This window comes from Schistocerca nitens, chromosome 8 (assembly GCF_023898315.1).
Source record: "Schistocerca nitens isolate TAMUIC-IGC-003100 chromosome 8, iqSchNite1.1, whole genome shotgun sequence".
Lineage (NCBI taxonomy): Eukaryota > Metazoa > Arthropoda > Insecta > Orthoptera > Acrididae > Schistocerca > Schistocerca nitens.
In genome coordinates this window covers 78,619,496-78,644,133 of record NC_064621.1, presented here as the reverse complement: position 1 = coordinate 78,644,133, position 24,638 = coordinate 78,619,496, and the positions used below count along the sequence as shown (strand labels likewise).

At 44.5% G+C, this 24,638-nt stretch overlaps 1 protein-coding gene across 1 annotated transcript in view; it reads right to left on the bottom strand.

The window, feature by feature from the left end:
- LOC126198765 (lipase 3-like) overlaps positions 1 to 24,638 on the bottom strand; it is a 154,943-nt gene that overhangs the window by 2,132 nt on the left and 128,173 nt on the right. Inside the window, exons 6-7 of the mRNA XM_049935323.1 lie at positions 24,450 to 24,534; positions 16,726 to 16,868 (exon numbers count right to left, since the gene is read on the bottom strand). Coding sequence (XP_049791280.1) covers positions 16,726 to 16,868; positions 24,450 to 24,534 — 228 coding nt within the window. The remainder of the gene's footprint in view (positions 1 to 16,725; positions 16,869 to 24,449; positions 24,535 to 24,638) is intronic.

Genomic DNA, 24,638 nt, shown 5'->3' with positions numbered 1-24,638 from the left:
TCAAAGATATAGTATCGGCAGCAATTGAGAGATTTATACCAAATAAATTAAGAAACGACGGAGCTGATACTCCTTGGTACACAAAACGGGTCAAAACACTGTTGCAGAAACAACAAACAAAAATGCCAAATTTAAACAGACGCAAAATCCCCAAGATTCGCAATGTTTTACAGAAGCTCCAAATTTACCGCGGACTTCGATGTCAGATGCTTATAATAGTTTCCACAGCGAAACTTTGTCTCGAAACCTGACAGAAAATCCAAAGGGATTCTGGGCGTATGTAAAGTATGTTGGCGGCAAGAACACAATCAATGCCTTCTCTGTGCGACAGCAATGGAGATACTGTGGTGTCACCGCCAGACACCACACGTGCTAGGTGGTAGCCTTTAAATCGGCCGCGGTCCGTTAGTATACGTCGGACCCGCGTGTCGCCACTATCAGTGATTGCAGACCGAGCGCCGCCACACGGCAGGTCTAGAGAGACTTCCTAGCACTAGCCCCAGTTGTACAACCGACTTTGCTAGCGATGGTTCACTGACAAAATACGCTCTCATTTGCCGAGACGATAGTTAGCATAGCCTTCAGCTACGTCATTTGCTACGACCTAGCAAGGCGCCATTATCGGTTGCTATTGATCTTGTTAATCATGTACCGTCAGACCGACGTTCACCATTAATGGATTAAAGTTAAGTATTCCACCAGCTACGTCCGTTTTTCTACAGTCTAATTTCCCTGTCCTGTTCCAGGCCTCACGCCAGCCTGCGCGAGCTAAAACGCGTGCCTTTCGGCTTCCTCTAATATTCCTGGGTTGGCTCTCCTGCCAATCCACAACAGATACTATCGAAGACAGTGCTGCCAAAGCAGAGTTACTAACCACAGCATTCCCAAATACCTTCACGAAAGAAGACGAAGTAAATATTCCAGAATTCGAATCAAGGACAACTGCCAACATGACTAACGTACAAGTAAATATCCTCGGAGTTGTGAACCAACATATATCACTTAATAAAAGCAAGTCTTCTGGTCCAGACTGCATACCAGTTATGTTCCTTTCAGAGTATGCTGATGCAATAGCTCCATACTTGACAATCATATACAACCGTACGCTCGACGAAAGATCCGTACCCAACAGGTCACACCAATGCTCAAGAAAGGTAGTAGGAGTAATCCACTAAATTACATGGCCATATCGTTAATGTCGATATGCAGCAGGATTTTGGAACATATATTGTGTTCGAACATTATGAATTACCTCGACGAAAACGGTCTATTGACACACAGTCAACATGGATTTAGATAACATCGCTTGCTGAGTGCTATTGGCAAGGGATTTCAGACTGATTTCGTATTTCTGGATTTCCGGAAGGCTTTCGACACTGTACCACACAAGCGGCTTGCAGTGAAATTGCATGCTCATGGAATATCTTCTCAGTTATGTGACTGGATTCTTAATTTCCTGTTAGGGAGGTCTCAGTTCGTAATGACTGACAGAAAGTCATGGAGTAACACAGAAGTGATTTCTGGCGTTGCCCAAGGTACTGTTATATGCCCTTTGCAATTCCTTATCTATATTAACGATTTGGGAGACAATCTGAGCAGCCCTCTTAGGGAATTTACAGATATCGCTGTCATCAGAAGCTCAAAACAAATTGCAAAACGATTTAGAAAAAATATCTGCATGGTGCGAAAATTGGAAATTGACCCTAAATAATGAAAAGTGTGAGGTCATCAACATGAGTTCTAAAAGGAATCCGTTCAACTTCGGTTACACGATAAATCAGTCAAATCTAACGGCAGTAAATTCAACTAAATACCTAAGAGCCACAATTACGAGCAATAAGTTTCCTTTAATTTATGTCTAGGCCACAAACATTTTGTTAACAGGTTACCGGCTTCGGTCTATAATGACCATCATCAGATATGTTTTATAAAAACACTTAAATGTGATTTGCAGAGTACCCATGTAGATGTAGGTATAGACGTTCGTCTGTACTACGCAGACATCCAGAATCTGTTTTTATAAAACAGATATGATGATGGTCGTTATGGACCGAAACTGGTAATCTGTTAACAAAAGGTTTGTGACCATAGACGTAAAGGAAATTTGTTGTATATACGGGTCACTGTTTTATTCGCGACAATGTCGCAACTTGTGGAATTACGAACGACTTAAATTGGAAGGAATACATAGAAAATGTTGTGTGGAAGGTTAGCCAAAGACTACGTGTTATTGGCAGAACTCTTGGAAAATATAGCAGACCTACTAAAGAGACTGCCTACACTACGCTTGTCCATCCTCTTTTAGAATACGGCTGCGCGATAAGGGATTCTTACCAGATAAGATTGACGGAGTACATCGAAAAAGAGCAAAGAAAGACAGTACGTTTTGTGTTATCGCGAAATAGGGGAGAGAGTGTCACTGAAATGATACAGGATTTGGGGTGGACATCATTAAAACAAAGGCGGAATCTTCACACGAAATGACAATCACCAGCGGTCTCCTCCGAATGCGAAAATATTTTGTTGGCACCGATCTACATAGGGAGAAACGGGCAGAGCTCGTACGGAAAGATATACGTGTTCGTTCTTTCCGCGCGGTATTGGAACAATAGAGAATTATGAAGGTGGTTCGATGAACCCTCTGCCAGGCACTTAAATGTGATTTGAAGAGTACCCATGTAGATGTAGATGTAGATGTAAACGTTCGTCTGTACTACGCAGACGTCCAGAATCTGGTCTACATGTGTGGGAATGTTCCACATAGGACAGTTGATAGCAGCGATATACCACCGTTATGTTGCGCTCAATATGTTCAACAGTCTATCGATGCATCCATCCAGCTTTCCCCAAGCCCACAACGCGAACCTGTTCAAATGGTTGAAGCTGTTGAACAGGGCTGTGTACACGTGAGTGGGGCATGGTAAACAATGATCACATCTCAACTCAGCACACTGCCTCCAGATTCAAAACATAGGGCGGACAGACAGATCTCTTGTGCGTCATCTGTTCGCCGATGACCATGACAAATGAAACACTAACAGGACAACCCCTCGCAAACTCTTTACTTAAAGACTACATCGGAATGTTTGTCTTTAGTGAGCTATAGGTCCGGAGGCAATTACGTGCCTTGGCGGTAGATACTGGCCTGTGCTTGTTTTTTCGAGAAGATCCCATCCATTATTGCCTTTCTTCTTGTTACTAGTGTAGCAGAGCATTGGAGAGAATGATCTTTCAGTGCCTTGAAGCGTTAAGACGTGTCTGGTTTTGAAACAGCAAACTGTCCTGATTAAATTACTGTGCTTGATGAAGACCCACGGTTTTGAGTGGTTTTTAAGACGTGCAAACTTGCCGTTAAGGTACTACCAAATTATTTACTGTTCTCAGATCAGTCTTACCGTCTAAGACGACTTAATTCTTGTTAAGTATCCTTCGCGCGATGTTATATGTTTCTGTATCCACACGCAATGGGGTAGGTTATGTGTGGTTGCGAAGTATCGAGAATTTAGTTACTACTAAACTCATTTAATTCTGTTTTGTATTAAATTCTTCCGTATTAAATTTCATCAGAAGTACATGATCGTCTTGATGGATGGTATTGGGTTGTATTTCCTACAACGTAAGCTTGTTTCGTAAGACTGAAAGCAGGACTGCAATTCCAAACCTGCAATTTGTATCTATTCTTTTCAGCGACAACAGCTTGATGCTTAACAAAACTTGTCGTACAGTCATTTCCAGACAGATAATTTCTTTCATTATTTTGTGCTTCAGTATTTTGACAGTGGATTTCCCCATATGTGTCACGTATAATCGCTGGAATGCTACCCCATTCGTCTCTGCGTACATAGTTTCTTTACCGCTTCATACGCCCACGAACCAGGTGGGACTGAATCTCGCGGTGAGCAATGGTCGTAATAATTTGTATCATCAGCGTAGTTTGGCGTGGAGCCTTGCATCCGATGCAGTAACGGTATGAACGGCGAAAATCATTGTATTGCGTAACGGTGTGTCTGGCATATGGAAACGAATCCGTGGGTTTCCTGTGGAGCACAGTAGCAAATCTTGCACATGCCATGTTTTTTATGTCCTCACACACAGGAAGAACAGTATGAGGTCCTTTTCTATATGTGTTCATTATGTTCGGATGCTTCTCGCGACGATAGATGTGAAAATGGCATTTTTTTTTTACAGTGCCACAGTTTTTTCTAGCCTCCATTGTAATTGTTTCTGGCCCATTGTAAAGAAAAACTGAATTGAGAGTGTTACAATTATATTCTTACGAATTAAATTACTCGTCTAATGTGGGCTCTTGGTATGCTTCTTCCCATTATGTATCCTGTAAATTGTAATGACCGATTCATGAAAGGTTGTCAGAGAAAAAGAAACAATAATTTAAGTATGAGTATTAGCTGTAAGCCTTGAGACTTACGTAGAGGTGCACACTACAACCGCTTTCATCAGTCCATTGCGAGCTCATACGAACTGAAGAAACCAGACACGTCTTAACGCTTCAAGGCACTGTAAGATCACTCTCTCCAATGCTCTGCTACACTACTTAATCTTACCGATTAACAACTGGAGGTAAAAAGCGACGCATTCACGTCCCATCTGTAAGCAGTCCCAAACGTCATACATAGGGTGTAGTGTATGCATCAAAATAACAGTTAAATGTTAAATAAAGTTTTGTCTCAAACTGTTTTATTTCAGAGTTATGCAGTACATTAGGGATCACAAGTGCAACACAAATAACACAAAATTAATTCTTCTGAGAAAGCAAGGACACATAGGGACCCGAAATCCAACATAACTATACTACTGGCCATTAAAATTGCTACACCAAGAAGAAATGCAGATGATAAACGGGTATTCATTGGACAAATATATTATACTAGAACTGACATGTGATTACATTTTCATGCAATTTCGGTGCATAGATCCTGAGAAATCGGTACCCAGAACAACCACCTCTGGCCGTAATAACGGCCTTGATACGCCTGGGCATTGAGTCAAACAGAGCTTGGATGTGCAGATACAGCTGCCCATGCAGCTTCAATACCATGCCACAGTTCATCAGGTGTAATGACTGGCGTATTGTGACGAGCCAGCTGCTCGTCCACCATTGACCAGACGTTTTCAGTTGGTGAGAGATCTGGAGAATGTGCTGGCCAGGGCAGCAGTCGATCATTTTCTGTATCCAGAAATGCCCGTACAGGAACTGCAACACGCGGTCGTGCATTATCCTGCTGAAATATGAGGTTTCGCAGGGATCGAATGAAGGGTAGACTGGCTCTGAGCACTATGGGAGTCAACTGCTGTGGTTATCAGTCCCCTAGAACTTAGAACTACTTAAACCTAACTAACCTAAGGACAGCACACACATCCATGCCCGAGGCAGGATTCGAACCTGCGACCGTAGCATTCGCACGGTTCCGGACTGCGCGCCTAGAACCGCGAGACCACCGCGGCCGGCGAATGAAGGGTAGAGCCATGGGTCATAACACATCTGAAATGTAACGTCCACTGTACAAAGTGCCGTCAATGCGAACAAGAGGTGACCGAGACATGTAACCACTGGCACCCCATACCATCACGCCGGGTGATACGCCAGTATGGCGATGACGAATACACGCTTCCAATGTGCGTTCACCGCGATGTCGCCAAACACGGATGCGACCATCATGATGCTGTAAACAGAACCTGGATTCATCCGACAGAACCTGGATTTATCCGTAAAAATGACGTTTTGCCATTCGTGGACCCATGTTCGTCGCTGAGTACACCATCGCAGGCGCTCCTGTCTGTAACCGCAGCCATGGTCTCCGAGCTGATAGTCCATACTGCTGCAAACGTCGTCGAACCGTTCGTGCACATGGTTGTTGTCTTATCCCCATGTGCTGTCTCAGGGATCGAGACGTGGCTGCACGATCCGTTACAGCCATGCGGATAAGATGCCTATCATCTCGACTGCTAGCGATACGAGGCCGTTGGGATCCAGCACGGCGTTCCGTATTACCCTCCTGAACCCACCGATTCCATATTCTGCTAACAGTCATTGGATCTCGACCAACGCGAGCAGCAATGTCGCGATGCGATAAACCGCAATCGCGATAGGCTACAATCCGACGTTTATCAAAGTCGGAAACGTAATGGTACGCATTTCTGCTCTTTACACGAGGCATCACAACAACGTTTCACCAGGCAACGCCGGTCAACTGCTGTTTGTGTATGAGAAATCGGTTGGAAACTTTCCTCATGTCAGCACGTTGTAGGTGTCGCCACCGGCGCCAACCTTGTGTGAATGCTCTGAAAAGCTAATCATTTGCATATCACAGCATCTTCTTCCTGTCGGTTAAATTTCGCGTCTGTAGCACGTCATCTTCGTGGTGTAGCAATTTTAATGGCCAGTAGTGTACATATTGTACATGTACCCAATAACATGTTCAAAATGATGTCCATATAGCCGAAAACAGTGACGTGCTCGCTGTCTTACATCTCTCTGAATGTTGCAGGCTCCTTTCATCTCATTGTGCACAGTTGCACAGCCGTTTTAAGTTCGCTAGTACAGTTTTGCTACATTCTCAATAGCAGCACTACACACGGGCTCCTTGAGATGGCCCCGAAACTGAAAGTGCAGGGGATCAAGATGTGGAGATCTCGCAGGCCAAGCAGTTGGTCCGGCACGACCGATCCACCTACCGGGATTGGCAACACTGACATACTGTCTAGTCTCCCTACTGATATGCGCAGGGCTACCATCCAGAATAAGCCATAAGTTTGTTCGTGTAGCAAGTGCGACATCACGAAGGAGGTCTCCCAATCCATGTTCCAAAATCTCTCGACACACTCCGCCAATCAGGCAACGTGGAATGCATTGTTCTTACTGGTCGTCCACTGTGCCGCATAAAATGTTCACTGAAAAACGATGTTGATAACTCGTAGTGTAACTGCACGAGTACTCTCATACGCTCACATATGCATCTTCTGAGCGTTCACGATACCTGCACGTCTAGTGGATAGCGTTGCTACCTTTGGATCACGGAGTCCCCGGTTCGATTCCCGGCCGGCTTGGGGATTTTCTTTGCCCGGGGGCTCTGTGTTTGTATTGTCCTCATCATTTCATAATCATCATTCGTGACAGTGGCTAGATTGCACTGGGTAAAAAATTGGACTGTGAAAAAATTGGGACTTTTACGGGCGCTGATGACCGCGCTGATGACCGCCCCACAAACCAAACACCGTCATCACGATACCTGCACAGGTAAAGAGGCTCTCATCCGCATGTGGTATGCGGCGACTGAACCGTGGATCAGCAGCATGGCGCTCGAGTAACCATTGACAGAATTTCTGAAGTCTAGGGTAGACTACAGGTGTCAGCTCCTGTACCTTCTGCAGGTGAAACGGGTCTATTGCTGTCTCCGAAGGAGGCGCCATACAGTTGATTGAGGGACCCCTACTTATACGGGGGGTACTTATAATCGAATCTTCATCTCGACGTCTTACCGCTCTCTGAATCTTGCAAACTCTGTTCATCTCATTTTGCACAGCTCCACATCCATTTTAAGTTCACTGCTGTAGCTGTGCTACTTTCTCAATAGCAGTGCTAGATACGAGCTCTTTCTCACCACCCGCTTCATCCAGTCGAGACAGACCTAAAAGTGGCACACACCGAATGGCACATTCCTTTACACGCCTGTCCACAAGTGTGAAAGTCTGATAGTTTGGTAGTCTTCTGTTCGGAAACATTTCCGTATGCCGTCGTCTTGCTGCTCGTGCATTGCCTTTTTCTGCACCGTAAAGGGGTGCGTATTCGCGTATTCACCGTGTGAGTACGTCATCGTACCGTACACAACGACTACCGTCAGAATGAATGTACGTAGTACATCTGAAGCCGCTACACTACAACAGCGTCATAGAGTACAACGGACCCCACCAAAGTCAAGTAAACAAAAGGGCTTCTTGCCAGAATCGACTGATCAGTGTAGAGATGTGGCAAAAGCAACAACAGTCGATATGCAGGCAAACTCGACATGCCAAAAGCCTGTACTTGACCATCATGTAATACCTACCACAAATGACATTATGCATCATAATTCGAAAATAAAACAAATTCAGAAAAAACATTATTTAACATTTGGCTGTTATTTTGATGCACAAATTATACCCACAAAGTGTGTGAAGTTACTTTTGAGCCACCCTGTATAAGGTCGTCAAACGCCAAGCAAGGCAGAGCTCTAGTTAGAGAGTTCCAGCGACAGCAGCCTCGGATGAAGAAGCCTACAGTTGATACTATGTGAATGAGCGTTGAACTCTACCAGTCTTGTACAGTAAGAACGACTTGCAGATGCTTGCCTATTCGTATCTCTGGACTATTCGTTTCCGTCGTACATTTGTCTGCATGTACCTACATTGAGGTGACAAAAGTCGTGGGATATCTCGTGCTGCCTCCACATCCGTCCATAATTGAGAAAGTTGGACGAACTGACCTCTCGATTGTCCGATAAATGTTCGATGGGATTGATGCCAGGCGTTTTAGGTGGCCAAATGATTCGCTCGAATTGTCCAGACTGTTCTTCAAACCAACTGCGAACAGTTGTGACCCGGCGACATGGCGCATTGTCATTCATAATAGTTCAAAAAATGGCTCTGAGCACTATGGGACTCAACTGCTGAGGTCATTAGTCCCCTAGAACTTAGAACTAGTTAAACCTAACTAACCTAAGGACATCACAAACATCCATGCCCGAGGCAGGATTCGAACCTGCGACCGTAGCGGTCTTGCGGTTCCAGACTGCAGCGCCTTTAACCGCACGGCCACTTCGGCCGGCCATAATAGTTCCATCGTAGTTTGGGAACATCAAGTTCATGAATGGCTGCAGATGTTACGCAAGTAGCCGAACGTAACCATTTGCAATCAATGATTGGTTTAGTTGGACCAGAGGACCCACTCCATTCCATATAAATACAGTCCACACCACTATGGTGAAACCACCAGCTTGCACAGTGCCTTGCTGACAACTTGGGTCCATGGCTTCTTGGGGTCTGCGCCCACACTTCTATCCTACCATCAGCTCCTACCTACCGCAAAGCTTTATGTTAAAAAGCTTGGTGCAGTGGTATTTACAGATTTTCTGGTTCTTTAATGAGCACATGAGCAAGGAGATGATGCTTTGGTTGTTTTGCTTTGCTTAATAGACGAACCACAAACAAAAATTGAAAAACTACATACTGACATCAACAAGATACATAAAAATATAAAATTCACAATTGAAAGAGAACAGAACAACCCAATTAACTTTATAGATATAACAATCAAAAAACAAAACAGTACGCATATGTTTGAAATTTACCGTAAACCCACAGCAACAGACATTATCATTCCCAATCCTCGAACCACCCACACGCACAAAAGCAAGCAGCACTTCGACACACGCTCCATAGACTCAACACAGTACCACTCACCAAAGAAAGCTACCACAAAGAACTGGGCATAATAATACAGCACAAAATAATGGTTACAATAATAAAGAAATGGCTCTGAGCACTATGGGATTTAACTTCTGAGGTCATCAGTCCCCTAGAACTTAGAACTACTTAAGGACATCACATACCTCCATGCCCGAGGCAGTATTCGAACCTGCGACCGTATCGGTCGCGCGGTTCCAAACTGTAGCGCCTAGATCCGCTTGGCCACCCCGGCCGGCGGTTACAATAGTAACACAGTCACAAAGCTAAACAACAAAATTAAAAGTTAAATAAAAGCAGAAAGCTCCAAACCACAGACAACAACACAACAGAACCAAACACAAAGACGCAGTCCCATAACAACTACACAGGGTAATCAGAAAAAGATGAAAGAAAACACAAGATGGTACACAATGGCATACAAACACAAACTCACCCATAATATCTGTGGTGTCACCGCTAGACACCACACTTGCTAGGTGGTAACTTAAATCGGCCGCGGTCCTGTAGTACATGTCGGACCCGCGTGTCGCCACTGTGGGATCGCAAACCTAGCGCCACCACAAGGCAGGTCTCGAGAGACTGAGGAGACCTCGTCCCCAGTTGTACGGACAACATAGCTAGCGATTGGACGTGCTAAGCCTTGCTCTCATTTGCCGAGAGATAGACAGTAGAATAGCCCTCTGCTAAGTTAACAGGCGACCACCTAGCAAGGCGCCATTTGTATCAGTGCCTATAGCTTACTAATATTCAAGAGAGATGTATTCCAAGGACTAATTAAAAGTTAAGTAACAAGCATTTACGTACTTTTCTTCTTATTCATTTATAAGTTCTCATGTTCCAGACTTCACGCCCGTCTGCGTTAGCATTGAGTGCCCTATCGGCTACAGCATTGTGTCTAGGCTGTATGGTCTAGACACAACATTATTGGCGACGAGAAAAAGAGTTTGTATTAATTCGTTTGTGTCATGGCTTCGCCACAATCTCCGGATGTACTGTCCGAATTTTTTCGCTTGCAGAATCAGCAGTCGCAGGCGTTATTGGATGCCCTGGGACAGCTCGTCCAGGGTCAACGTGTGCTGCAACACGATGCGGCAGCCGCCGCTTCATCGCTACCGCAGCCACAACACGCCATTGCACCACCCTTCCGTCATTTTGACTCCTCCTTGGAGTCCTGGCCGGAATGGTCCCGCCAGTTCAGCTTTCATCTAGCCGCCTACAGAATTCAAGGTAATGAGCGGCAGCCGTTTTTGCTTTCTTGTGTCGGTGTGTGCACCTACCGTGTGATAGTGAAGTTGTTTCCCCGGCGCGACATAGCAACTCTGTCCTACGAAGAAATTTTGTCGGCGTTAGATGCCTATTTCAAAGAAACAGTAAATGTTGTTGCAAAACGGTATACGTTCTTTCGTACAAAACGTACGGCCGGTCAGACTAATAGGGAGTGGGTTGCAACTTTGCAAGGACTTACTAGGGAGTGTGCATTTGAATGTGACTGTGGACTTCCTTATTCAGATACAATGGTGCGTGATGCAATAGCACAGAACGTTTCTGATGTTCGCATAAGGGAACAGATTTTGAAACTCGTTAATCCCTCCCTTCAACAAGTGATAGACATATTGGATAGGCAAGACACACTTGACTTTGCTCAGGACTCATTTGAAACTTCGCCAGCAGTGTGTCACAATAACCGGCCCACCGGGCCCGCTGCACGGGACGCTAAGCGGCCCTCGCGCCCGTTACCGCAGCGGCAGCCTACCTTGCAAACACGTGCGCCGCGTAAGCAAGAAACTGCAGTGAAATCATGCCCGCGGTGTGCCACTAGACATTCGCATGAAAATTGCCCGTCACGCCAAGCTATTTGCTTTTACTGTCAAAAGAAAGGACATGTTCAAAGTGTTTGCCAGAAAAAGCTTAGATCAGACAATCACAATAATTCCAGGCCCTTTGCTTCGCGCCGGAATCGAACCCAGGACAATCAGGCTCGTGGACCTTCGCCCATGGACATTCATGTAGTTCATTCCCACCCATCCAGTGACACTTTAGTTAACGGTGACTGTGTTCGTCCCACGAACAGTGTGCGTCGACATCGCCGAAAATCCCGTGAAGTCGCAAGTGCTTCTGTACCTGTATCAGTTCAAATTGCACGTGACAGTCGCTCTTGTCGTCAGCAGGACAATAAACTTTTTGTGGACTTGGACTTTGCGGGCAAAGTGATACCCTTCCAGCTCGATACCGGAGCTGCAGTTTCATTGCTCAATCACGACACGTACAAACAACTGGGCAAACCGCCATTGCGTGCCGCAAATGTTAAGTTACATAGTTACTCTGGACAGCCTATACCTGTGTTAGGACAGTGCAGCCTTCTTGCCACATACATGGGACAGACAAAACTTGTATCATTTTACGTTCTTCGTTCTACTTCTGCAGTGAACTTGTTTGGTTTAGATTTATTTCAATTGTTTAATATGTCTATAGTAAATCAGGTCCTATCAGTGAATCAGACTGTGCCTTCCGCCAGTGTTTCTAGTCTTTGTGAAGAATTTGCAGACATTTTTGCACCGGGCCTTGGTTGCGCTAAGAACTATGAAGCGCATTTGGAACTGCAAGGAAACGCGCAACCGAAATTTTTCAGAGCGCGCAATGTTCCCCACGCATTGCGTGATGGGGTCGCCAGAACATTAGCCGATTTAGAATCTCAAGGTGTAATTGAACGTGTGCAGGCTTCTCTCTGGGCCTCACCCTTAGTAATTTTGCCAAAACCTTCCGGTAAACTGAGACTTTGTGTGGACTTCAAGGCAACAGTGAATCCACAACTTGTGACTGCCACTTTTCCTTTGCCCCGCCCGGAAGATCTTTTTGACAAACTGTGCCCGGGAAAATATTTTTCCAAATTGGACCTAGCAGATGCGTACTTGCAAATACCTGTGAACGAAGAATCCCAGCGCGTCTTAGTGGTTAACACGCATCTTGGCTTGTATCGCTTCAAAAGACTACCGTTCGGGTGTGCATCCGCCCCTGCTTTGTTTCAGCAATATTTACAAACTGTGTGTGCGTCGGTCCCTACTGCTGCGAACTATCTGGACGATATTGTGATCTCAGGAAAGACAGAAGCCGAACATTTGCAAAATCTCCGAACATTATTTCAGGTCTTGCGTCAGAATGGTCTTCGCTTGAGGAAGGACAAATGTGTGTTTTTTGCTCGTGACTTACCCTACCTGGGGCATGTCATAAATGCCCAAGGTATACATCCGAGTCCAGAGCACCTCCGTGCCATACAGGATTTACCTGCACCGCGGAACTTGAAACAGCTACAGAGTGTGTTGGGTAAAATTAATTATTATGCAAAGTTTGTGCCGCGCGCTTCTTCCATTTCAGCTCCGCTTCATCGCTTACGCCGTAAAGGTGTTCCGTTCGTCTGGACGACGGAATGCGACCGCGCCTTTCGCCAGTTGAAATCGGCGTTACTTTCAAATACGTGCCTTACGCCATTCGATCCCCGAAAACCTCTTTTGTTGATGGTAGATGCCTCGGATTTCGGGATCGGTGCTGTGCTTGCGCACAAAGATGGTTCGCATGATCGCCCTATTGCCTTTGCGTCCAAATTGCTCTCATCTGCGCAAAGAAATTATTCCCAGATAGAGAAAGAAGCTTTAGCTCTCGTGTTTGGTGTTACAAAGTTTCATGATTTCTTGTATGGTCGTCACTTTACAATCATCACGGACCACAAACCTTTGACATCGCTTTTTCATCCGAACAAGCCTGTACCTCCACGTACAGCGCAGAAATTCATTCGCTGGTCTCTTTTTCTCTCGCCCTACCGCTACGATATCTTGTATCGGTCCACTGCTAAGCACGGAAACGCTGATGCGTTGTCCCGTTTGCCTGTTGCTGAGGATAAAGCATTCGATTCTTCCGAACTTGCTTGCATGTTCATTGATTCGGAAACCGATGACGTGGTCGAATCGTTTCCGATTGATTTTCGTCGTGTAGCTACAGCCACAGCTGCTGACCCTGTCCTTGCTACTGTTTTACGTTTTGTTGCTACGCAATGGCCCTTGTCAAAGTCACGGATCGAGGATCCTTTGGTTCGCCGTTTTTTTGTTCACAAGGAGAGACTTTTTGTACGACGTGGTGTTTTGTTGTTGCGTTCCGATAATGATCAATCCAGAGTCGTGGTCCCACGTTCGTTACAGTCCTCTGTCTTAAAGCTTCTTCACCAAGGACATTGGGGTATAGTGCGTACGAAACAACTTGCTCGTTAGCACTGTACTTGGTTCGGAATCGATGCTGCGATTACGACTATGTGCTCCTCTTGCGTGGCGTGTGCCGAACAGCAATCCGCACCGCCGCGGCAATTCTTTGCATGGCCGAAAGCCACTTCCCCTTGGCAACGCTTGCACATCGATTTTGCTGGTCCATTCTGGAATGCTCGATGGTTGGTTGTGGTCGATGCTTTCAGTAATTTTCCTTTTGTTGTCTGGATGTCTTCCACGACGTCTTCTGCCACAATCCAAGCCTTGTCTGCTATCTTTTGCATTGAAGGTCTTCCGCAGACTATTGTTTCCGACAATGGCCCACAATTCATGTCCGCAGAATTTCAGTCCTTCTGCGAGGCCAATGGTATTCAACATCTGACATCCGCGCCGTTTTCGCCTCAGTCAAACGGTGCCGCTGAACGATTGGTCCGGACTTTCAAGTCACAGATGTTGAAATTGAAAGAGTCGCATTCTCGGGAGGACGCATTGTTGCTCTTTTTGTCTTCGTATCGCTCTCAGCCCCGCGATGGTCGCTCGCCGGCTGAATTGCTCCATGGTCGTTCTCATCGCACCTTGATGTCTTTGCTGCATCCGCCACATCAGGTTCCTGTGCAGCGGCAGACTCCTGCTTTTGCTCCTGGCGACGTTGTCTATTATCGCACCTATCGCGGTTCACGGCGTTGGCTCGCAGGGCGCATTCTTCGCTGCCTCGGCCGCGCGATGTATTTGGTTTTGGGGGCCTCTGGTGAGGTGCGTCGGCATCTCAATCAGCTGCGCCTCTGTCGTCGCCTGGGTTCTGCCGCTCCCCGTCTGCTTTCAGCGACGGAGCCGTCCGGTCAGCGCCTTGGGGACCCATCTACTGGCTCGTCTCATCCCCAGGTGTTACCGACGCTGCCTTCCCTTTTGCCTCATGGCGTCGCGCCGCCGCCGCAGCCGCCGCCGGCGCCGCCCGCAGTGGACGCTTCGCTGCAGCCGCCCGGCGCCTCCCAGGGTCACGCGCCGCCGCTCGCTTCCCGTGACCAGCCGTCCTCCGCCATGGACCTCTTGCCCGCTCCGGACCAGATGTCGTCATCGCGCGTCGGATTTCCCGACGCAATGGAGGTCGACCCTTCGGCCCCTCCTGTCTCATTACGTGCGCATACACCGCATGTTGACGTGCACCCTGGACTAGGTTTTCAGGCGTTTCCTAGCTCCCCTCGGACCGAATGGCCGGGTGCGGGTGGCACAGCCTCGCCTGTTGTTAGGCTCCCCACCTCATCGCATACGTCAACATGCGGTCCTCCCCACGGCGGGCGGAAGCCTTATCTCACGACCGTTCGCCGATTTGCGGGGGAGGAATGTGGTGTCACCGCTAGACACCACACTTGCTAGGTGGTAACTTAAATCGGCCGCGGTCCTGTAGTACATGTCGGACCCGCGTGTCGCCACTGTGGGATCGCAAACCTAGCGCCACCACAAGGCAGGTCTCGAGAGACTGAGGAGACCTCGTCCCCAGTTGTACGGACAACATAGCTAGCGATTGGACGTGCTAAGCCTTGCTCTCATTTGCCGAGAGATAGACAGTAGAATAGCCCTCTGCTAAGTTAACTGGCGACCACCTAGCAAGGCGCCATTTGTATCAGTGCCTATAGCTTACTAATATTCAAGAGAGATGTATTCCAAGGACTAATTAAAAGTTAAGTAACAAGCATTTACGTACTTTTCTTCTTATTCATTTATAAGTTCTCATGTTCCAGACTTCACGCCCGTCTGCGTTAGCATTGCGTGCCCTATTGGCTACAGCATTGTGTCTAGGCTGTATGGTCTAGACACAACAATATCACCAACATTTTCAAAAGACAGGGAATAAACATAGCATGCACAACAGACAATTCTATACAAAAATACACCCAAAACTGACAAAAAACAGAGACATATACCAGAAAGCAGGTATATGCTACAGTGTAGCACTTCTGAAGGCACATACATATGGCAAGCAGGCAGAACATTTGATGTCAGATACAAGGAACACATGAGAGCCTGGAAATATGGGACAAACCACTCCACATTTGCAGACCACCTAAGAGAAAATGACTACAAACCAACCAGTAGAGAAGATGACATCAAAATAATTAGAATCAACAATAAAAAACACCTCCTGACCATGCAAGAAAATTACCACATACATAAAACCAAAGCAGAAGGGACAGTCCTGTTGAATGAGAAAGTACATAAGCCAAGCAATTCATTACTTACACTAATTGATAAAATAATAGAAAATCGTTCGCAAAAAGTATTAATATAATAACACTGTCCAAAGTAATAATAATAGAACCCAAAATCTTTACACTCACTCATCCATGAACCCCTCCAGAGAATATTGAAACGAAGAGTCAAAAACAGCTGTCCAGCTGTTACCAAAGTTTTCAGCCACTCGCTAGCAACTAGAACTCCAGCCACCCCCTTCCCCCCCCCCCAAAAAAAAGTCGGCCCTGTCCCCCTCTCTCTCTCACTCATACACACACGCACACACGGTAAAAACATCATAAATAGAAGTTAGTATCGAACATATACTTCGTTAGGTTGGCAACAAATAGGTAAACATACCAAAAAATATGAAACACGTAACGGAGTTGCAATATTTACGCTGTGAAAAGCAGTGTACGACAAAATAATTGTATCGAGTGACAAAAGAACAGTAGTCCACCACAAAAAATAGTGAGAAACATGGTGAACAGTGTGTCGAAGACGAGAACACAAAGATATGGCAGTGATAAAAGTGGTAGTGCGACCTCCAGTCCAGATGTGAGGAAACGCAGATCAGCAAATCGTAAGTAATTACTTTTTTTTACAAAAAATCGCGAAGTGAACTGTTTGATAATCTGTAACTAACAAAACCGTATCGTTATAGATCCCACTGATGATGCCTTAGTACAGGAGAAAGCGAAACGAGTATGGGATAAATAAAGTGACTAGCAGCAGGAAAAGGCAGTTTTATTTACAAAACAAAAAAACTAGGATAGGGACTTACCTTCTCCCCGACGAGCCAGTCACCGTTGCCATACATGGCGATGACGGGGGAAGATATATTTCTGAGGTTGTAATCTGGCGGAGAAGTACTGCCGTACTTCTTTATGTTCCGTAGCAATCCAAAGTCGTACTGACGAAAGTGCCCTATAACAGGTAAAGCTTCGAATAGCCTAATGCAGATAGACGCGTGCACACACACACACACACACACACACACACACACACACACACACACATATATATATATATATATATATATATATATATATATATACTCAGAGAGAGAGAGAGAGAGAGAGAGAGAGAGATAGGACTTGTCCGAGAAAAACTTTTTGCGCCATTCAACACTTGGGACCAGTATAGCATCATCACTTGCTCACAGTATGGTACATAAAGTCAACCTGAAACCTTTTCAAAGTATCCACGGGGCATCGACTGACCAATTCAGGCCGTTTTTCGAGGTCACACATGCCGCTGACTATGGCAGTCTTTGCGATATAGAGAGCTACTCTGAAACGATCTGTGTTTCTGAAGAAAAATGACTTAACGCATCGGAGAGTTGGAAATGGATGAACAAAGGAGTTTTCATAATCTTTATCAATTAATGAATAATTAATTCCTTTTAGCTCTTAGTGTTTATTATTCTTTCGTAGTATCAGGTTATTTCAGCGTTATTGCCATTTTCTAGTTCAACTTGCAATAATTACACATGGAATAGATGTCGTAGATAGATTTAAGTATATATGAAGGGCTTATTTCAATAGTGGTACAAGTCCATTACCTCCACTTTTCTGCCTGTAAAGCTCCTGAAGGCTGTCATGATTGTTGAAACAGTTGTTCTTGAAACACTCAATAAGCCCGCTGTCTTGGTTACTGATGCTCCAGCTAATCGGGCCCCCACAATCTGCCCTCTTTGGAACTCTGCTACATCTTTCATTTCACGTCGACCTCGGCCTATGAATGCAAATACGAAGTGTGCACTACTCGTAAAAAACCTGCACTGACGCCTAGTCCGTACTGAACACGCGCAGTCAAGCGCGACACGTGCCTTACCTGTGTTGTTTTCCGTCAACACAAGCATCCCATTACTAACACTGTTCACATTATTTTGCCTATCCCCTGTAGTTTCATTGCAGATCACGCTCAACTTTCTTAACGGTGGAGCACCAAATTGAACAAACAGAACTTAGAGGAGACTGAGGAGAAACTAAGACAGTAGAATACATATTAGTCACAAAAACAGAGACCAAGTCCAGCATGGGAAAAGTTTTCGTGTGTTTATGAGGAAGCTTCAATTAAATCGGTAAGTGTCTCGCAATGCAAATTGTGTACAAACTTACTAAACGCTCGTACGCGAACCTCGCGTACGTTAAGAGATATATGTATATATAAATTTGACCAGCAGCTTCCATACTGCATGATTCTTTTTTAAAGAGGAAAAAGACTTAGTGACTGGGAAGTGTGTGGAAATCTGTGCTAAGGACTTGAGGTCATTTGGCAGTATATAGGCTTTCTAAATTCCGAGCAAAAGCTGTTTTAAATATGAAAAATATATGGCTCAGTGGATATTAAAAACCACATTCTGGTGGTATGCAACGTAGTGCGAAGAAAGCTTAGTATGAGAGAAAAGCTTCTTCTTTTGGACATCTACTTTTTAGATTAACGTAATATGACAAACGAACTTCGTGCTAAAATGCATTTGAGGACTTTAGAATGAATTGTTTTGGCCTTTGTAATGGGGCACCCTCCTCTACCTTTACTTTTCCTCAACAGAAATAGGCGATACCAAAAATATTTACGAATTTTTGAACGGGTTAATATTAATCTTATTTATGGATTCTTCCATCTCTTATTGATAGAACATTTCCATATTGAGGGTTGAATAACACTTAGGTTAATATTATCTCAACTGTTTTTCTAACAGAATTTCATATGATCTTCTGCACGACATGGTATATTTCAGGCTATAATCCATAAAAAGAAATTACTTTATTTTCGTTGTTACAATCGATATGTACTAGCTCTGTATGTACAGTTAAAATTATTTTTTCTTTTAGAATTATCTGAAATTACGGAATATCTGGCACACTTAAAATTCTTATTAATAATTCCGCAATCTGACGATATTTATTATGTTTAATTTTGGATTCATTTATTTAATAATGATATAAATTGGTGGAGATTCATTTGTCAAGAAAATTTGTTAACTCTTTAGAATATTGTTAGTACCTCAGAAAGGATTAGTAATGGGCATGCCTCTGATGTTTTCGGGCGTGTTTTTATTTCCGGCAATAGCAAAGTAGTTTTCGGTTTTAAAGTGGAAATTGTAAAGGCAGTGTGATATAGGAAAATGTGAGCGAGTAAAATCAACTATTCAGGCAATTCTTCAGAAGCTATTACGTCATTTGGAACAATGGAAACCTATGATATTAAAAATTTCAGCTTCAAGAATCAACCCCTAGATGTGAAGAACTGGAGCCAACTACGAGAAAAGAAGATAAGTAAAAAGTTTATTGTAAGTCTTACTCCTCTCGAAGCTTATTAAAAGAACTAATATGAAGTCAGAGACAGTCAACAAATGAGACAGCGGTAGATTACACCACTTACATTGAATTCAGAAAACCCGCAGTACACAATCTGGAGAAAGTAATTAATCTGTTATAACTAGGATCATATTTGGCTGAAACATAGTAAGGATACAGAAACTGGACTTCCCAAACCTTACTTTAGTTGGAATTGCAGTATAACAGACATCTTCAGGTTCTTAAGTGTAAAGGATCTCGACTTTCAAAGATGGCACAGAAGATCTCGACTTTCAGAGATGGTTCTGCTGACTATACAAAACATTTGTTACATGTAATCTGATGATGGTTCTAAATAAGCATAGATAGTAGTAGTCGAAAGAAGTAGCAGAGAAAACCGTTTGTATCGAAATAAATAAATAAGCCAGAAATAAGGGAAAGAAGGATAAATACAATCCACAGTTTTCTGGGCTGAAAGAATTTGTATAGTGTACTGGGTCTCGTCTTGCGATATATGGTAAAGAAACGTCCGAACCGTACTCGTAACACTACAGTGAAAGTGCACAGAATACAATGCCACGTAACGAACCACCGTGGCAAGACGGGCTGCATGGAAGCAAGACTCTTTCAGCCTGCCTGGGTTCGACACAACTGGGCACCCTGCCCGTTCGGCTGATGACGAGCGGCGGGTTGCCTACCTGGGGTCCTATTCTGTATCGTTCATACCGATCGGTGTAGTAGATTAGTCTCGGTAGTGACGTCATTTTCGGTTCTTTATCCAAATATCCTATTCAGTAAGCTTCTGAGACCTGTTACCGAACGGTCCCCCCCACCGATTTTACGACAATTGTGCCGAGAGGTTCTGGATTTCGGTCTGGCCCTGCCGATCGGTGAGCTGTGGTATATGTACACCTATAATTTGTTATTTTAACCGTATTTAGCGGTTTTAGCTTGGGATTTAGTGATTGTGTTACTAAAGAATCACCAGAGGACGCATCCGGTTGGAAAGTGTGTTCATAATAGACTATTTTCCTTTGTTAGAAATATGGTTAGGTTAGGTTGTTACTGTGAATGATTACATCAAAAAAATGTTTTTGGTCAATATTCTCTCAAAATACGTGTTATTTTTATGCAACTAAGAGTTTAAAGATCATTAAATCAAGACATAGGCTGTGCTTACGTATATTACATGTGTGTGAACTGACGTTACTAGTGACTTTGTGCACTTTTTCCCACAAATGGTATAGTTAGTAACTATCCAAACGTGTTTACAACTTTCAAGTAACAATGGAAAGCAATTATGTGAAGCCTGATATTGGAAACCTCCCAAACTACCACGCATTTATGACTTACGCAGCACCATTTGGCAACGAAGTCAGCCTACCTTCCTCTACGCAATAGAACGAGAAATGAGCGCTACTTTTCTGTTATTTGTCGTGTCCAAGTGAATGCCGGAACAGTAGCTCAACGTGTTCGCTTAGAGGGCCGCGTGCTCTCTGTAATAAAAATCTGAGTCAAGGAATCAACGATCAACTTGAATGGATGTCTTGTGACGTGTGCCCAGACCAAACGCAGCGAACTAAATCGAACAAAATGAAAAAAATAAAAAAAAATGTGGTTAGCGCGCGGGAATGCATTTCAGCTGAGAATCATGGAAATGGATATACTGCGCCTAATACTGTTTAGGAGAAGGCAAGAGCGATGAAGGCCGGCACGTGTGGCAGGTATGCAGCACGTTCTGAGACATTATTATTCGTGAATGTTAAGATTTTTCTGCAATATTCGTTATTACTTACATGTAAGAGCGCAATTCCTCAGTAATGATTTTGTCATTTCTGTGTATTTAAAAAACGAAATATGAAATTGCTGCGACTGCAACAACCGACACTGAACTTTATATTCACCATTTTTTCCGAATATGTAGCGATTTCCGAGTATGCGGTTGGACAGGAATCTAAGAGCACAACTTAGATTACTGGAAATGTAACTAGCAGCAGTCATATTCATAATCTTGCTTGTCACCGGTATTTATCTGCGATCGAATCCTTAACAACAGTAGACAGAGATGAAAAATCTCCACCGTAATATTTTTAGATTGTAGCACCATATACGAAACATTTTCATTCATGAGATGCATGTTATAAGCTTCGACGAACTGCAGGAGCTCCCGAAAATGCGTTTTTTCAATTTTGTTTTTAAGACCCAAATCGTTGTTGTATCATATAGCGAAGTGTGCTACTTAATCATTTGGATCTCTAGGAACGAGTTATAACCACTTATCTTCTTATTCTTTGAAACTCTCAGAATCAAGTTTTCGGGTGTTTTTATAGATGTATTAGTACAATGTGGTCCTACACAACTATTCTTAACTCATTTTTCGAAGCGTAAAATCCAAAAGACGATGTCAGTGTGAATGAGAATAAGATGACATAATGCGGCATTTACGACAATCTGCAGAATACAGTCAAATACGTTATCGTTATTATGCTTACATGGAAACATGCGGTCAGGGAAACTATAAAAATTTCTACGCATTTCAGCTGAGAATCATGGAAATGGATATAGTGCATCTAATACTGTTTAGGAGGATGCAAGAGCGATGAAGGTGGGCACGTCAGCCCGATGGAATGCGGCGTCATGCGTTATGGCAACGTAAACGCTATTTTCAGTACTTCCAAGAATAGCGCGCCTGTGTCGTCTGCTAGCCGCTTTGCGTTCGTTGCGCTGTGCGCGCTGCAGTGCGCATGCACGGATCTGCGACCGCTTGCTTTTGATTGGCTTGCGTGACGCGAACCGACAACAGCGTTTCGGTTCTCTAGACCAAAACGGTATCGCTACCGAAATGCATACTGAATAACGCAGGGGCTCTAACTCGAGTACTGGACCGTTCGGTGCTCTTAAGGACCGAAACGATCGGCACAATGGCGGAAAGATACAGAATAGGCACCCCTATTACACGATGCACTTACAGTTCACCTATGCACCAGCGCCCCAAGCGTGCATATCTGTAACTACAGACTGGTTCACTGGTCTCTATTACACCGCCCATGCGGGATATACCTGGCGCACATGCGCAGAAGACTGTAGTAACGCGCCAAGTGCAAATAGAACTGTCTGAACTCTTGTAACGACTTCCGTTCTGCTGCGCGAAACACGGCTATGACCGAGAGATATTGGAACGTCATTTGTTCAAATTACTTCTGTGAGCTCAAGGTTCTTTCACAATAAGAAATTGTTCTTTATCATTATTTATTACCTAATTATTATTCTCTTATGTAGGTTACTACTGTTCTGAATTACAGACTCCATAATTAGCTTTATATTACAACACTTGCTTACACAGGTATATGTATATCTACATTTACATTTATATAGCATATTGAACATGGAGGATCCACTTGTTTTTGGAGCTCTTGCCATGGTACTAACAATAAATCTGCGGATTAGAGCAGAACGACGACGAAAACGAAAAGCCAGACGTTGCTGGGTTCGATCCTGACTGAAATAAAGACGAAGGCAGCTAATGGAAGACCTGCTAATGAAAGAACTGAGGTCCGATGATCCGCAACAATTTCGGAACTTCGTAAGGATGGACATGGCCTGTTTCGAGAAGCTACTGTCTATGACAGAAGACGGGATTAGCAAGTGTGATATAGTCATGAGGGATGCTATCTGCCGCCGGCCGGGGAGGCCGAGAGGTTCTAAGCGCTACAGTCTGGAACCGCGCGACCGCTACGGTCGCAGGTTCGAATCCTGCCTCGGACATGGATGTCTTAAAAATGGTTCAAATGGCTCTGAGCACTTCTGAGGTCATCAGTCCCCTAGAACTTAGAACTACTTAAAAACCTAAGGACATCACACACATCCATCCCCGAGGCAGGATTCGAACCTGCGACCGTAGCAGTCGCCCGGTTCCAGACTGTAGCACCTAGAACCGCTCGGCCACCCAGGCCGGCCATGGATATGTGTGATGTCCTTAGGTTAGTTAGGTTTAAGTAGTTCTAAGTTCTAGGGGACTGATGACCTAAGAAGTTCATAGTGTCCAGAGCCATTTGAACCTTTTTTTTATGCTATTTGCCTTCTCGAAAGTAAGAATTACTTTCACTGATGAAATACCGGCACATGTCCTGTAATGTTGCAAGCTGGTTGTAACATTACGTTTCCTGGCGACTGGGGAATCTTTTATGAGTGTGGCATTTAGCCAAAGAATAGCACAGCCCACCATTTCAAAAGTTGTGGATGTATGCACTGCAATTTGCAACACTTTAAAGCACCAGCATTTAAAGGTGCACTTGTGTTATTTTCCGATATACATGGGCCACTAAGAGTTTCGCAGTCCTCATCTGGGCAAAACTGCACAGACTTTCTCGGCTATCACTGCCAGTTTCTCTTTCCTGGCATACTGAAATAAAGCAAGACATGCAGTCAAATGAAACATGAACTTCTGTAAGCTAATCAAGTCGGAAATTACCGTCTAACGTTATACGGATACTACCCAGAAATAAACGATTGCCAATGTACCTTATTAGGATATAGCGGGTCATACATACACCTTTCCTCGCTGTAAGCCTGAATTAAGACGTTAAACGCCTCTTTGCTCCATTCTGTTTCTAGAATATGAAGCAATCAATACAAGAATGCTTATACAAACAGCACAAAAGAAAGTATATTGGCAAAAAATATTGCTTTTGAACTGCATTTATGAAAACCTGCTTACTGAAAAAAATGCGGAAAATCTCTAACACGAAAATTTGTAATTAGCCACTGGCCACCTGACAATAATCAAATAACAAGCAGAAACCACTGCGGTACCCCATTCTGCGCATGTGCGAGTTATCAATGCCTAGTGCGCATGCGCGGATTGTCGGCGGTTTAAAACTGCTCTGTTCTAGCACGCGGATAACGTGTCTGCTTATTTTCGTAGTTTCACCCGTTCTACCGTTAGATCGCCGTCGCTCTAGACCAGTGCCTTTCGCGGTAGATGGTAGTGTAATACTGCTTTGACAGTCACGCTTGGGCAGTTTAAAAGAGACATGTGTATACATCTGGTGCGGACATCTGGTCCCACCTGCAGAAACCTAGCGGGGACTTTTCTGATCCATAACGTGCAGTATATTCGCCTTATTGCGTTGCGCCGATCGACCAACGCGGCAGGCGGATGGTCGTAATGTAGCGGCTCAGCAGCTCTCGGCCTGCGACTCACCGCTCACGACTTCCTGGGCGTAGTGTACCGCCTGGCGGACGGAACCCCCACTGATGCCACGCGAGTGCTGCGCCTCGTACCTCGACTGAAACACAAGGAACCGGGTCTCTGTGTCGTCGGCCAAACAGTTAACAATTTAAATTTAATTTAATGCACTGCAGTCAGAAATGAGCGTCTTGAGTCTGCACA